Below are 16,567 nucleotides of genomic sequence, written 5' to 3'. Positions count from 1 at the left end.
GAGTCTGCACCGGCCCTTGGAAAGAGCACCCTCCCCAAGCCCACACTTCCACCCTATCCCCGTAACCCAGCAACCCCACCCAACCATTTTAAACACTAATGGCAATTTAGCATGGCCAATCCACCTAACCTGCACATCTTTGGACTGTGGGAGGAAACCGGAGCACCCGGAGGAAACCCACGCAAACATGGGGAGAACGTGCAGACTCCGCACAGACAGTGACTCAAGCCGGGAATCGAACCTGGGACCCTGGAGCTGTGAAGCAACTGTGCTAACCACTATGCTACCATGCTGTCCACTGGCCAATACCTGGCCAATCGCCAACCAAAATGGAGCAGGTTCCTTCGTGAGGGCACCGAACACGATGAGAGAGTTCTTTGAGACCGCACAGAGGCGAAGTCAAGTCATTGGAGAGAGTGCACAAACCTCCAAACAACTCATCCACCTAAGTCTTCAAGCACCATCTGTCCTGCATGCAGATCACACACTGGCGAGCCACCTCAGAGCCCATTGAACCAGCATGGACGCAAGTCATTCTCAACCCTGAGGAACTGACTAAGAAGTCCCAACACTTGGGTGGAAGCACAATATCCTATGACATTCTTCGAACAATGGTGCTTTTCCAAGTGTCCTGGACAACATTTATCCCTCGCCCTACACCAAAAACAGGTGATTATCTTGTTGCTGTTTGTGGGACCATGCTATGCACAAATTATCTACCATGCTTTCTACTTCACAAAAGTGATTATACTTCAAAAGTACTTAATTGACTGTGAAGTGTTTGAGGGCATAATGAGGTCATTAAAGGTACTATTTGAATGCTTATTCTTCCTTTGCAATGTGTAGGTTCTGCTCCTGGTTGTGCCACACTTGTGGATGCCAGCTGGCTCTGAGATTCCAGTTCTTTGTACATGAGTTCCTCTCCACATCACCCTGGTATATGAATGGCCAGGGTGCTGTCCCACCAGCATATAGTTAGTAGAACATCTGAACCTCAGCGCAAGTCCACAGTACTAGAATATTTTGCTTAAGGTTTGTACATCAATGGAAGCACTGGCCCAAGGCAGTAACATTCCTGCTGTTATTTTCAATGGAACCTACTGCTGTCTTTTGCTTCAGGAGAATGCCTCACCCTTTTGAGACAAGGGTTTATTTATTCAGTATCCTTCCAAATTACCAACTCCTCTCTAGCCTCCCTTTCCACTGAAATGTCTGTGAACATGATGCTCCCCTCAAATCCATACTAATCTATCCCACAACTGTTTAAATCCTTCTAATCAGATTTTTCACCCCACCACAGTGCTGAAGCAGGTCTTATAAGGCCAATAGTGCTGACTCAATTCCTGTATTGGCCAAGGTTATTCATGAAGGCCTGCCTTGTCAACCTTGCCGCTCACTTGAGGTGTGATGATCCTCGGATTAAATCACCACCAGTCTGCTCTCCCTCTCAAAGAGGAAATTAGCCTATGGTCATCTGGGACGACGGCAACTTTACTTTTACTATAAAAATTACAAATAACATCCTATGTCACTGACTGTTGTAAACAGTTACTGCTTGTCCTTCTTGAACTTTCTTCAGTCTTTGACAGAAATGACCACATCATTCTCCTCCAGCATGTCTTAGTTTTTCAGCTGGGTGGTATTGCCCTTATCTGATGCTATTTCTGTTTATCTAATCATGCCCAGAGACTCACTTTTTAAAATTAATTCATGGGATGTGGGCATTACTGGCTAGATCAGCATTTATTGTCCATCCCTAATTGCCCTTGAAAAGGTGGTGATGAGCTGCCTTCATGAACTGCTGAAGAACCCACAGACTTGTTAAGGAGGAAGTTTCAGGATTTTGACCCAATGACAGGGAAGGAATGGCAATATATTTCCAAGGCAGGATGATGAGTGGTTTGGAGGGGAAATTCCAGGTGGCGGTCTTCTCGGGCATCTTCTACATCTAGATGGTAGCAGTCGTGGGCTTGGAAGGTGCTGTTGAAGAAGCCTTGGTGAGTTCCGATGCAGTGCATCTTGTAGATCGTACACACTGCTGCCACTGTGCATCGGTGGTTAACGGAGTGAATGTTTGTGGATGGAATGCCAATCAAGTGGGTTGCTTTGTCCTGAATGGTATTGAGCTTCTTGAGTGTTGTTGGAGCTGCACAAATCCAAGTAATTGGTGAGCATTCCATCACACTCCTGATTGATTTGTGTCTTGTCGATGGTAGACGGGCTTTTGGTGGGGGGGTGGGGGGGTGGGGGGGATCAGGAAATGAGTTACTTGTTGCAGGATTTCTAGTCTCTGACCTGCTTTTTGGAGCCTTGATATTTATATGGCTAGTCCAGTCAGTTTCTGGTCAACACCAAGGATGTTGATAGTAGGGGATTCAGCGATGGTAATGTCATTGAATGTCAAGGGACAATGGTTTGATTCTCTCTTGTTGGAGGTGGACATTGCCTGGCACTTGTGTGGCATAAATGTTGCTTGCCACTTGTCAGCCCAAACCTGGATGTTGTTCAGGTCTTGCTGCATTTGGACGTAGACTGCTTCAGTATGTGGGGAATTACAAAAGGTGCTGAATATTGTGCAAACATCAGCAAACATCCCCACTTTGACCTTGTGATACGGACAGTCATTGAGGAAGCAGTTGAAGATGGTTGGGCCTTTGACACTACCCTGAGGAGTTCCAGCAGTGTTGGCCTACAACTAAGATGATTGACCTCCAACAACCACAACCATCTTCCTTTGTGCTAGATATGACTCAAACAAGCAGAACTTTTCCCCTAATTCCCATTGATTTCAGTTTTGCTAGGGCTCCTTGATGCCATACTCTGTTGAATGTTGCCTTACTGTCAAGGGCTGTCACTCTCACCTCACCTGGGGGTCCAGCTCTTTTTCCAGGTTTGAACTAAGACTGTAATGAGGTCAGGACCTGAGTGATCCTGACTGAACCCAAACAGAGCAACAATGAGCAGGTTATTGCTAAGAAGTGCTGTTTGATGGCATTGGAGGATCCATTCCATCACTTTACTGATGATCGACAGTAGATTATTGGCATGGTAATTGGCTGGGTTGGATTTGTCCTACTTTTGGTGTACAGGACAGATCTGAACAATTTTCCACATTGATGATTCCACTTGAAGTGACTACTCTTCCTGTTGCACCATTACCTCTGGAGACCCCAAGGATTTATCTTTGGCCTCTTTCTTTTTCTCATCTACAAGTTTCCGCTCAACAATATATTCCAAAAATATCATATCAGGTTCTGTCCTTGTATTCGCACATCCAGCTCCTCCACCATTTGTAGCACAGTGGGTAGCACTGTTGCTTCACAGCTCCAGGGTCCCCGGTTCGATTCCCGGCTTGGGTCACTGCCTGTGTGGAGTCTGCACGTTAATTAATCTTTAATAATCTTTATTGTCACAAGTAGGCTCACATTAACACTGCAATGAAATTACTGTGAAAAGCCTCTAGTTGCCACATTCCGGCACCTATTCGGGTACACTGAGGGAGAATTCAGAATGTCCAATTCACCTAACAGCACGTCTTTCAGGACTTGTGGGAGGAAACCGGAGCACCCGGAGGAAACCCACGCGGACACAGCCTATCAGCTTGACTATTCCAATGACTTCCTGGCTGACTTCCGACCAACGGTCTGCTGCCTGTATCCTAACTTGAATCAAGTCATGTTCACCCGTCACTCTTTTGCTCCGTAACCACATTGGTGCCTGTTACAGCCTCATTTTTAAAATTTTCATCCTTGCTTTCAAATCTTGCCCTTCCCTGTAAACCCCTCCAGACTTACAGCCCTCCTAGACTACTGTGCCGCACCAATCCTGGCCTCCTATGCAGCCCCAATGTGCACCACTCCACCATTCACAGTTAACCCCTGGGATTCCTTCCCTAATCTCTCTGCCTCCTGACCTATCTGTCCCCCTTCTTAAAACCTCTATCTTTGCACACACCTTTGGTCATCTGCTCTGATTTGCATGCTGTGTCAAAAACTATTGCTTGATAACACACCTGCCGAGTTGCTTGGGGCTCCTGTCAAAGGCGCTTTACAAAGGTAAGTTGTCAAAATGATTTCCTTTCCTATTATCTTAACCATACATGGCTGTCAAATATTTGGCATTATTCGGTGAGTAGTAAGATGCAAAGATGTTTGTCTTGGGGTAAAATCCTATAAACTTCCTGCTTTCAAAGGTGCGCTCTTAATGTCTCAAAATATTTGGATGGATTTTCTATTTCATGAACACTCCATGTAAAATAACCTCTTCATTTATACTGAAAACTGACTAGTGAGACCTTCTCTTTCCCAATGGGAAAATAGGAAGGTCTATTTGAGAAAAGGAGGGTGTCAAGATGGTGCTTTTCCCATTCGTGTGACTATTTACTTTTTAACTCCGTTCATTTTCTTCCTAAAATAAACACACTGGTAAGATTTTCACAAAGCAAAAAATTGAGCCCAAGGCAGGGGTGCTAGCGGAGAGGAGATGTGCATTAGGCACATCTGATATTCTGATTTTGCCATGCAAATACTTTGGGCTAGAATTGTTGATGGGGATTAAAACATTGTTTCCAATCTCAATAAAGAAAGAATTTGCAACTATTTTTAATTTAACATTCCTCAGGATGTCCAGAGGCTTTTCACAACCAATTAATCATTTACGAGTGCTTCTATTATGAAGGCAACTGCAAACACTAATTCTACATAGTGAGGTCCCACAAACAGCAACAGAGATAAATTATTAGTTAATAGGTTGTTTTTTTGTGGTCTTGGTTGAGAGATTAATGTTTGGCCAGGATGCATAAAGCTTCCTGTTCCTCTTCAGCAGTGCCATTGGATCTTTAACATATACCTGAACAAGCTAATGGGGCCTTGATATAACCCTCGGATTGAAAGGCAGTGCCTTTGGCAATGCAGCACTCACACTGACTGTTGCACTGAAAGTGTCAGCTTAAAAATCCTAATGCAAATTAAGGATCTGAGCCAGTATCCTGCTTTTCCGTAGTAAATATTGTATGTTCGTGGTTCTTATTCAGAAGAGTAGATGCACTTCGCTCCAAATTTGGAATATCTAGGGGGTACAGGTTCATAGCTCCTTGAAGGTGGAGTCGCAGGTGGTCAGGCTGGTGAAGAAAGCATTCAGCATGCTAGGCTTTATTGGTCAGAATATTAAATACAGGAGTTGGGATGTCTTGTTGAAGTTGTACAAGACATCAGTAAGACCACACTCTATTATAGGAAGGATATTGTTAAACTAGAAAGAGTGCAGAAGAGATTTACGAGGACGCTACCAGGACTTGATGGTCTGAGCTATAAGGAGAGGCTGGATAGGCTGGGACTTTTTTCCCTGGAGCATAGGAGGCTTAGGGGTGATATTATCGAGGTCTATAAAATAATGAGGGGCATAGATAAGGTAGATAGTCAACATCTTTTCCCAAAGGTAGAGGAGTCTAGAACTAGAGGGCATAGATTTAAGGTGAGAGGGGAGAGATACAAAAAGAGACCAGAGGGGAAATTCTTCACACAGAGGGTGGTGAGCATCTGGAATGAGCTGCCAGAGGCAGTGATAGAGGCAGGTACAATTTTATCCTTTAAAAAACAGTTAGACAGTTAAATGGGCAGGGTGAGTATAGAGGGATATGGGCCAAATGCGGGCAAGTGGGACTAGCATAGTGATAGAAACTGGGCGGCATGGACAAGCTGGGCCGAAGGGACTGTTTCCATGCTATAAACATCTATGTGTCTAAATTTCCGACAAAATTCTGCACACTTTTCTATCGACCCGACATCCCAGCCTAATTCATCAAAAAAAGTACTTGTACTTGTAGAGCAACTTTGGGGCAGCACGGTAGCCTTGTGGATAGCACAATTGCTTCACAGCGCCAGGGTCCCAGGTTCAATTCTGGCTTGGGTCACTGTCTGTGCGGAGTCTGCACATCCTCCCCGTGTGTGCGTGGGTTTCCTCCGGGTGCTCCGGTTTCCTCCCACAGTCCAAAGATGTGCGGGTTAGGTGGATTGGCCATGATAAATTGCCCTTAGTGTCCAAAATTGCCCTTCGTGTTGGGTGGGGTTACTGGGTTATGGGGATAGGGTGGCGGTGTTGACCTTGGGTAGGGTGCTCTTTCCAAGAGTCGGTGCAGACTCGGTGGGCTGAATGGCCTCCTTCTGCACTGTAAATTCTATGATTCTATGATAACTTTCATGACCTCAGGAAGTTCCAAAGCACCGTGCAGTCAAATTAATTATTTTAGAAATGCAGCCACTTTTGTGCAAGAGATCTTATGATGCACACTGCAGCATCCCTACCTCTGAGCCAGAAGGTCCAGGTTTGAGTCCCATACCAAGACTTGATGGCCAAGAAAGGTGCATTCACACCCTGGCCAAAAAGGGTTGATTATCAACCTGCAAATCCTTCCAAATGCTTCTGGCTGGTGGTAAGAATGAGAGCGTCTCCTGGTCAGCCAGAAACTACGGAAGGCAAACCACTGCTGCATCTTGCCAAGCATAACCATGCACCAGCACATGAAAGCCCATGGTCACCACTTTTGTATTATAAAATACACAGCAGCCAAGTTAAGCACAGCAAGGACCGACAGACAGCAGTGAAATAAGGACCATGTTCTGTTCTAGTGATGGAGTTTGAGGAATAACTATTGCCTCGGACACTGGGAGTACTCCCCTGCTCTTTTTAAATAATGCTGTGCAATGTTTTATATCCACCGAACAAAGACAGATGGCACCTTGGTTTACAGTCTTATCTTAAAGGTGGAACCTCCGACAGTGCAGCACTTTCTGGGTACTACACGGAAATGTCTGCCTAAATTATGTGCTCAAGTCTCTGGAATGGGACTTCTAATTCAGAAGCGACGAGTGTTATCACTGAACCAAAACTGACATTTAACTTAAATGTGAAGAAGGACTTGCAATTATATGGCTCCTTTCATAACCTCAGGACATCCCAAAGTGCTTTGCAATCATTGGCATACTTCTGAAGTGTTACTTTGTAACGTGGGGAATGTGGATGCGGCCCTCGAGATGAGACCCACAGAGGAAACAAATACCTTGGACACCCCTGGCTTAAAGCTAATCTTATTTCACTCAAACAGACAATTTTTTTGTGTGACTGATATGAAAAAATGCCTTTTTGATACATGCATGTACCACATTCAGTGGCAAAAAAACTATTCGATTTGAAGTGCTTTGAAGTCCAGTTAGCATTAAAATTCAGCGAGAACTAATTCCTAGAGTAAAATTGATTCTACTGCTTCTCCCCATTACTCTCGCTGTCTTCCATTTAGCATGTTAGTTTCCTGACAGTAGAGTACACAGCACTTAGCAGCTGGTTTGTGAAACCATCAGTCAGGAAATTGTATGATAAATAGCAGGTATGGAGGTTTAGTGGCATTTTGTTCTGCTTCAGCAGTTTTAGCCTGACTTTGGAAAAGTCATCATGTGGCATTTTGTCAAGAGCTGCAACAGAAGATGGTAACAGTACAGTAACTTATTACACAGACACTTGAGTTATGATGTTCTCCAGATGTATTGCTCATGTGTGAATAATAAGTCACGAGACGGATAATTATGCTGGATCTAGTGATGCAGGCCACTTCCAGTCACAAGGGTTTGTCCTAAGCAGACTATGCAGTATGATGGACTGTCTCTGTTTTGTGGCTCAAAGCTGCTGTGTGGAAAAATGGGCAGAAATGAACAATTGCTCGAGGAGCTGAGTTCATTTATTTATAGTTGAGTTCTGATGGTAATGAAATTCATTGGTTTTTTTCCATTTGTGACAGTTAAAGTGCTTGTGTATATGTTCCGACTTGCCTTTGGATAGTTTCTTTTGCAAAACATTCACTCAACAGATTTTTAACATCCCGACTGCTAGTGTTAAAGGTTCCTTCTGTATGCTTTGAATATTTCTTGTTAGCTATATTGTAAACCTTTGTTGAGTATACAGTGAATCAAGTACAGGGTACGCCCATTAATCATCCTGAGAGACTGTAATCGTGAAGCAGACAAAATTGGAGCCCTCTTGGTTCCACGTTCCTTAAAATGGTAGATCTTGCATGAAGGGCCCATCTTATTTCTGAAGGTGAAATGAGCTGTTACTACAAAAACTGTATAAACTGCATATGTTTCTGGGGTTTAGTAAGTGAGAAAACAATGTGATTATATGAAGGAAACACAGGATTGTTACCTGCTGTCTCTGGCCTCCTGCCTTTCGCTGGCCTGCCTGGAGTGAACACCTTGCTCTCCCTATGTTTGATGGCTCCATGGTTGGATTTGTTGCTTGCAGATTTGTTCCAGTTGTTGCCAGCTGTTCATGTTGCCTCTGGTCGAATGGCGTAACTCCCAGTTTTATTTTTTTAAGTAGATCTCCAAGTTCTTCAACTGAATAATTGGTTCCTTGAGAACTGATGTACCACACAGGGTAAATGTAGGCCTCTCTGACTGTACTGAAACATTTCCCCACATTCACCCGACCCCCGACCCTCACTGTCCCTCCCGGTCCCCATTCTGAGCTTAGATCCAACAAATGGCCTTTTGAGATTCCTAGACACTAACTTCCCAACCACATTAATGAAGTCCAACCATCAAAAATAGCTTGCCCTGCTGCTGTTGCAGATCAATCTGGGACTCGTTTAAGCACTTTTCTGCCCAGGAGTTATAACTTCCATCTGAGTATCTCTTTTTTTTTCTATTCTGCCCCTCCATCATCGTCCTCCATCAGCATGCACTCTTGACTGGTTTACATTTTTTTGATGATACCCACCATCTCACTTTGTCCAAGTGTATATAATTCTTAAAGACATAATTGCAAGTGAACAATTTTATCATGGTGCTTGTGGGGAGGGCAGGGGGAAAACATACAGACATAGAACATACAGTGCAGAAGGAGGCCATTTGGCCCATCGAGTCTGCACCGACCCACTTAAGCCCTCACTTCCACCCTATCCCCGTAACCCAATATCCCCTCCTAACCTTTTGGGACACTAAGGGCAATTTAGCATGCCAATCCACCTAACCTGCACGTCTTTGGACAGTGGGAGGAAACCGGACACCCGGAGGAAACCCACACAGACACGGGAAGAACGTGCAGACTCCGCACAGTGACCTAGCGGGGAATCGAACCTGGGACCCTGGTGCTATGAAGCCACAGTGCTAACCACTATGCTACCGTGCTGCCCTACCGTCTGGCCTTCTATTCTAACAGAGGTCACTACCTACTTAAGAAGTCAAAAGAAAACCTGTCCAACTTTTGGAACAATGTGTTGCCCCTACACATGTGCACTGGCTGAGGTCAGCGGGGCCAGAGCTCAAGTGTGGAGATTTCCTTCTCACAGACCTCATTATCACAGCAGCCTGTAAATTTTATAGTATTATAAGTATTAAGAAAAAATATGCTGTGAGTTGAAATATTGATTACTTTTTATCAAAGCTGATTATGACATGGCCTGTGTGCATTGCACTATCATTCGTTGCCTGTCAGTGTCTCAGTTTTTCTAACTTGACAGTAAAGAACGGTATTCTAGTTCCTCTCAGCAGGAATATAGAGGTCCAGTGGACTCAATCCCTTGCACTTGTTATTCTTATTCAATTTACTTGAATTGCCCCATTGCATTGTCATCAGAAGGGTTTGCTAATAAATCATCTGCATTACTAACTCATTTACCATGCCCAAAATTTCCAAACTATAACTAGTTGAAATTAAATCATGTAAATCAGAAGGTTTGGTGATTTTTCTGTAAGTAAATGTTTTATTGATAATGGAGTTCTGTTGAATTGTGTGACTTAGCTCCTAGGACAGTTGCTAAAATATCTGGTGATTTAACCAAAACTTCTATAAGTGAAGGGTAACTCTTTGGATACTTCTTAAAAATGTAGATTTTGTGCTCAAGGCCCTGGAGTTGGACTTGAACACAGAAGCGTCTGATTCACAAGTGAGAATGCTACAGTCGCACAGTAGTTAGAGCATAAGAACTAGGAGCAGGAGTAGACCATCTGGCCCTTTGAACCTGCTCCGCCATTCAATGAGATCATGGCTGATCTTTTGTGGACTCAGCTCCACTTTCCGGCCCGAACACCAAAACCCTTTATTCCTTTATTCTTCAAGGACTGTTTAGGACTGTTGCTTCACAGCGCCAGGGTCACAGGTTTGATTCCCGGCTTGGGTCACTGTCTGTGCGGAGGCTGCACGTTCTTCCAGTGTTGGCGTGGGTTTCCTCCAGATGCTCTGGTTTCCAGCCACAAGTCCCGAAAGACATGCTGTTAGGTAATTTGGACATTCTGAAGGTCTCCCTCCTTGTACCCGAACAGGCGCCGGAATGTGGCGACTAGGGGCTTTTCACAGTAACTTCATTGCAGTGTTAGTGTAAGTCCACTTGTGACATTAAAGATTATTATTATTATTATTACAATTAAACCAAAGCTGACACCATTAAATTGAACTGAAATAAAATTGACTCGGGTCATGGTATTAAACAATGGTCTACCTTCTTCAAATATACACATGTAAATTAAATGTTGGCTTGTTAACAGTGGTCTGTCAATTAATGCAACGTAAAATTTCAGTCTAATAATGAAGTGTGCTTTCAGATTTCCCTGTAATCCTCATGTCTCTTATTTTCTCATTTTACAGCTCCACATCCCCTTTTCCCATCCTTCCACCCACCTGTTCCAATCGATGTCAGACATCATGAAGGACGTTACCATTATGACCCATCACCTCTTGCCCCGGTACACATGTGAGTATGATCCATTAATGTCCTGGATAAAGTAAAATTTACAGTAGAATTTATGTGATTAATTGCTTTTCTGGACCGGGGTAATATTGTTTGAAAAGCAAATATCATTGTCAGTACCTGCTTTAAACTTTTTTATGAAGCCGGAGTGTTCACTTCAACAACTTATTTGTCTTTAAACATTGGCCTAGATCTTGCTGGTATAAATAATGGTGAGCCCATCAGCGTTCACTGCTATTAAGGAGTAAATCAGACACCAACTTCCAGTGATGACATGTATAGTTAAATATGGGAATCAGGAAGTTGCTGTCCAGGTTGCTTGCTACTCCAGGAACTTTATTTAGATGGTATTTAGCCAAAAGACTCAGCATTTACACACAGGGAATAGTGTAGCATTGTAGCTCCTAACCACTAGGCACCCACTGAATACAGAAAAAGTTGGAGCTTGTTCGTTACAGTGTAAGTGAATTTTTAAGTATGGCAGGTCTTAATTATTGCCAAACAGCGTATCTGGCACTGAAAATTTACTTTTTGAAGTGTGGAGTATTAGTTATTGTTGCCCCTCTCAATTCAATTTTTCTTTCAGTCTCTTTATTTCACTTTCTGCATATGATTTGGCATTAAATTTTCTCATTTATGCTTCGTGGCTCAGACTCTGCCAGCCTGATTTCAACTTTGAAGTGAATGGGTTTTGAACAGGTGAAAATCAGACACTTCCTCACAAGGTTTCTTCAACCTGGTTGAGGAGATACACCTTTGCTTGCCATGTTCATCTATATCCCAGGTCCCCAGTAAATATTGCTGCACCTAAATAGATTTCTAATAACCAACAATTGCTGCTCGAAAACCTATGTAAAGTCTGTGGACAAACTTAAATGTTGTTACAACACCCTGGGCTAGTGTGCGGTCAATTTTAGCCGCAACACAAGTGAATTAAACAATAGTTTGTATAAAAATTCCTGAAATTGGGATTTTGGCTGCCCAAAAATTTAGTTACCGTTTATTCATAACAGAAATAAAAATGAAACATGCAGTAATTTCAGCTGGATAACAAACAAATGAACCTACTACCCCCTTCCCTTTAACTGTCCCACCCTCTACCCATACACATACAAGATAGACAAAGACAGAGGAGTGGAAAGGGTTAAAATAATACATAAGGATTAAGTTCTTGCTTCAGATGATGTGTTCCTTACAGCAGGGATTGATCAAAGCCTCTGGTTTAATGTTGGTGATGGTCTTCTTGCCGAAACATTCATTCAACATTCAGTATTCACAAGCTGTAGGACTTCTAATCAAGAGACACTTTAGCTTTTTTTAAACAGGGCCTTCAACTCAAAGTATCACCTTCAGGCCTATGTTCCATTTTTGAGATCCTTTTGTCTCGTATCAAACACGGCTTCCTGTCCATTGTTTGACTTCATCCCTTGCAGGCTTGAGAAAATTACACCCAGTTTTACCGGGGAAAGAGAAGAGCTCTTACACCGGATTTTGTTTTTAGGGCGAATCCATCAGATCTTGGAGAGAGGGCATGAGAGCTCCTCCATGTAGACTTCAGAACCAAAAGTGAAACTAGAAACCCAGCCTTGTCTCTGAAAAACATCTTGGTGAGACAATATCCAATCACAGTCTGTTGCAGGGCAGAATACAGCCTTTTCAGCTCATTCATGGGCCACCAGCCAAGTCAATCAAATAGAGTCATGGCCTTTTGCCGGGTGTACATTTGCTTTTGATGTTAAATATAGCAAGAATGAGTCTGTGGCATTATAGATCACCTTTTATTCTTACCACCTTTAACATTAATTTTAGTGAAAGGAAATAAATTTGGACCCTTAAAGTCTTCGGTGGGAGTGCCTTCTGTGTAATGCATCTAATCAGCTTGGTTCAATTAATAGACTGCGTTAGAAGGATAGGTTCATGGGAAGCTTCAGAACATTGTAGCTTTCACTTCAGTGCAATACCAAGAGAGTGCTGATTTGATGGAGAAGACATTCTGCAGATGAGACATTAAACCGAGACCCCACCTGTCTGCTCAAGTGGACTGAAAAGATCCCACAGCACAGATGAGAAATCTATGCCACTTGGCAGAATTCCAACTTTGAGATAATGGAATTCCACCCTTTTGGGTTTTTTTCCTGACCTCCACATCTACAGACGTGTATTTGAAATATATCATTCTTGCAAACACAACAGCAGAAAGGGAACAGACTTGCTATTGATTCTAGCAGATGGGGACATGAATGCACAGTGTACCTACTGGCCACCTGTGCAATGTATTGGATGAGGAGGGAGGGATCGAATGTGGTGTGTGAATGCTACAAAGTGCAGGGACAGTTCCACGATCACATGGCCCAGAGTTTGAGGCATCCAGGTGGGTGGGACACCCCTGGACATGGCCGCTGACTGTGTGGAAATCAGGCAGCTGACGTCCAGCTGAGATGTACTGCAGAGGCTGTAAAAGGCTCTGGTCAGACCCTGTTTGAAATATTGTGAGCAGCTTTGGGCCCCATATTTAAGGAAGGATATGTTGGCCTTGGACAGGGTCCAGAGGAGGTTCGCAAGAATGATCCCTGGATGAAGGGCTGGTCACTTGAGGAGCAGTTGAGGACTGTGGGTCAGTACTCGGAGTTCAGAAGGATGAGGGGGGGGGATCTCATTTAAAACCTCAGAATGTGAAAGACCGAGATAGAGTGGGTGTGGAGAGGACGTATCCAATAGTAGGAGAGACTATAACCCGAGGGCACAGCCTCAGACTGAAGGGACGGTCCTTTAAAACTGAAATGAGGAAGAATTTCTGCAGCCAGAGGGTGGTGAATCTGTGAAACTCATTGCCGCAGAAGGCTGAGGACGCCAAATCACTGAGTATCTTTAAGATAGAGAGAGAGAGGTTCTTGATTAATAATGGGATCAGGGGTTACAGGGAGAAGGCAGGAGAATGGGGATGAGAAACATATTAGCCATGATTGAATAGCGGAGCAGACTCGATGGGTCGAATGGTCTAATTCTACTCCTATATCTTATCGTCCAGATGGCGTAGTTTGCAAGCACCACGCAGAGGTACAGCTTGCAGCTTTTATTTCCTCTTTCCCCCCCAGTCAATGACACCTGCTTTCTAGGTGAGGCCTGTGCTGGACAAACTTCTTTCTCATCCCAATAACCCCAGCGCCTCTGTAAACAATGACAGTTGAGAGCTCCCTCTCAGACCAGCGTGTGAGAGTTTAGGGGTGGAAGAGCATTTGCTGTACCTTTGTGTGGGCAGTAGACCTTTGCTGTACTCGTGCCCTAATCTCTGGATTCTCAAAAATTGACCATGAAGGAACATTGAACTGCATAATTAAAAATTAGCATAAACAACGGCGTTGACAAACGACAGTGTTTAGCTTGTAATTTTCATTAACAATCCTTGTAAAATGAAGCAAACATGAATTTGAGAAGCATAGTGTAAGTTAGTTTGGAGATTGTGGCTGCCACCATTTGTTTGGAGAAATTAATTACAGTGAATTAAAGTTCTTAGATCTTCAGCAGAAATTTGTATTTATAAAGGAGCCTTTAATGTCACAAAATGTCCCAAGGTGCTTCACGGGAGCATTATAAAACAAAATATGATATTAGATCACAGAAGGGGACATCAGATGACCACAAGCTTGTCAAAGAGGTAGGTTTTAAGGCATGTCTTAAAGGAGGCAAGCAAGTTGGAGAGGTTTAGAGAGGGAATTCCAGAGTTTAGGACCTAGTCAGCTGAACGCAAATGGTGGAACGATTAATATCAGGAGTGTTCAAGACTTAATAATAATAGGCCAGACTTTAAGAGATCCGATATCTTGGAAGGGTTGTGGAGCTGGTGAAGATTATAGATATTTGAAAGAAGCACGAGAATTCTAAAGTGGAAACTTCGCTCAACCAGCAGCCAATGTGGGACAGTGAGCATAAGGATGACAAGTGAATTGGACTTGGAGATTGAGGATAGGCAGCAGAGTTCTGGATGACCAAGTTTATAGAGGATAGAATGTGGGGAGGCCAGCCAGAGGTGAATGAGCATTGTCAAATCTAGAGGTGACAAAGACATGGATGAAGGTTTCAACATCTGATGAGCTGATGCAGAGGTGGAGATGGGTGATATTACAGAGGTGGAAATAAACAATCATCTTGATTATACAGAAATGGGATTGGATGCTCATCTTGGGGTCAGAACAGTCTGGCCCAACCTTCCAAGATGGATGAAATCAGTGGCTAGCGAACTGACTTCATTATGGAGACAGGGGGCAATGTCATTAGTACACAGCCTAGATGCGAATCGAAGATAAACAAAGGGAAAATTAAGATTTCAAGTGGGTAGAAACATAATAATTCACCCATTTGCAAAGGCATAAAAGTATTTGCATTCATGGCAGATCATAAAATGTGTTTATAATTTAATAACCCAGTATCACAAAAACAATCTTTAGAACTTTTTTCGGCCGCTAGTTTTCAGTCCTTTAAGTCTAAGGCAGGCCAGCAGCACGGTTCAATTCCCATACCAGCCTCCCCAAACAGGCGCTGGAATATGGCGACTAGGGGCTTTTCACAGTAACTTCATTTGAAGCCTACTTGTGACAAGCGATTTTCATTTCATTTTCATTTCATTTCTTCAACCGCTCTTGTCCCCGCCACAGTACCTATTGGAGGAAGAACAGGGAGCTTTCCTGATGTTGTGAGCAATGTTGTAAGGGTCCTTCTGTTAATCCGTATCTGCCTCTTGTTTTTCCTTTTAAGTTCTGTTATTCTGCTATTTCAATTTCTGTACCTGGACAAAAATTCACCTTAACCTTTAAGATGGACTTCATCTTTAATTTAACAAAAAGAAAACTCCAGCATGATGTGCTGGTGGTCTGATATCAATGATGGTGCACCTTGATGGACTTGGCTGGTGGCCAATAGACGGTTTCAGATTTCCAGGGCTTAGCTGACACGCAATACCATTCTAGAATTTTCTCAAAAGGCAGGCTTCACCTTAGCTTTAGTTTCATTTTGAACAGAAGCTGGAGGGTCAGCTCTGATATCTCTCTCATACCTGATGGATTCTGTCTGAAAGTCCAGAGTAAAGACCTTTCTCTCTGCACAGCCAGTTTGAACTGTAGGAAAATCCAGTCCTGCACCAGCTGCGGGTGGGGTCAGTTGTTTAAAACCCTTTTTGAAATCTCGGAGAGTGAGGAACTCTGTTCTTATCCTGGAAAAGCTGTTGGTCACTCTGGTGTAGTTGGAAGCAAGTCACAATTAAACAGGCTGTTAATTTGAGTGAAGGCCCAGGTTAACAAAAGTTAGTGACTCCTCAGTGTGTGTGTGTGTGTGTCTGTCTGTGTGTCTGTCTGTGTGTCTGTCTGTGTGTCTGTCTGTGTGTCTGTCTGTGTGTCTGTCTGTGTGTCTGTCTGTGTGTCTGTCTGTGTGTCTGTCTGTGCGTCTGTCCGTGCGTCTGTCCGTGCGTCTGTCCGTGCGTCTGTCCGTGCGTCTGTCCGTGCGTCTGTCCGTGCGTCTGTCCGTGCGTCTGTCCGTGCGTCTGTCCGTGTGTCTGTCCGTGTGTCTGTCCGTGTCTGTGTCTGTCCGTGTCTGTGTCTGTCTGTGTGTCTGTCTGTGTGTGTCTGTCTGTGTATGTGTCTGTCTGTGTGTGTGTCTTGTCTGTCTGTCTGTCTGTGTGTCTTGTCTGTCTGTCTGTGTGTCTGTCTGTGTGTCTGTCTGTGTGTCTGCCTGTGTGTCTGTCTGTGTGTCTGTCTGTGTGTCTGTCTGTGTGTCTGTCTGTCTGTGTGTCTGTCTGTGTGTCTGTCTGTCTCTGTGTCTGTCTGTCTCTGTGTCTGT

At 43.7% G+C, this 16,567-nt stretch overlaps 1 protein-coding gene across 4 annotated transcripts in view; it reads left to right on the top strand.

Moving 5' to 3' along the window:
- The window catches only part of LOC140385282 (transcriptional activator GLI3-like), a 526,585-nt gene that overhangs the window by 300,255 nt on the left and 209,763 nt on the right, over positions 1-16,567 (top strand). For all 4 annotated transcript variants that reach the window (XM_072467248.1, XM_072467249.1, XM_072467250.1 and 1 more), the window contains one exon: positions 10,636-10,741. In XM_072467248.1, coding sequence (XP_072323349.1) covers positions 10,636-10,741 — 106 coding nt within the window. The remainder of the gene's footprint in view (positions 1-10,635; positions 10,742-16,567) is intronic.

The sequence above is a fragment of the Scyliorhinus torazame genome, chromosome 11 (assembly GCF_047496885.1).
Source record: "Scyliorhinus torazame isolate Kashiwa2021f chromosome 11, sScyTor2.1, whole genome shotgun sequence".
NCBI classification, from domain to species: Eukaryota; Metazoa; Chordata; class Chondrichthyes; order Carcharhiniformes; family Scyliorhinidae; genus Scyliorhinus; species Scyliorhinus torazame.
Note: the sequence above shows the minus strand (reverse complement) of the source record. Positions and strands in the feature narration are given on the sequence as shown.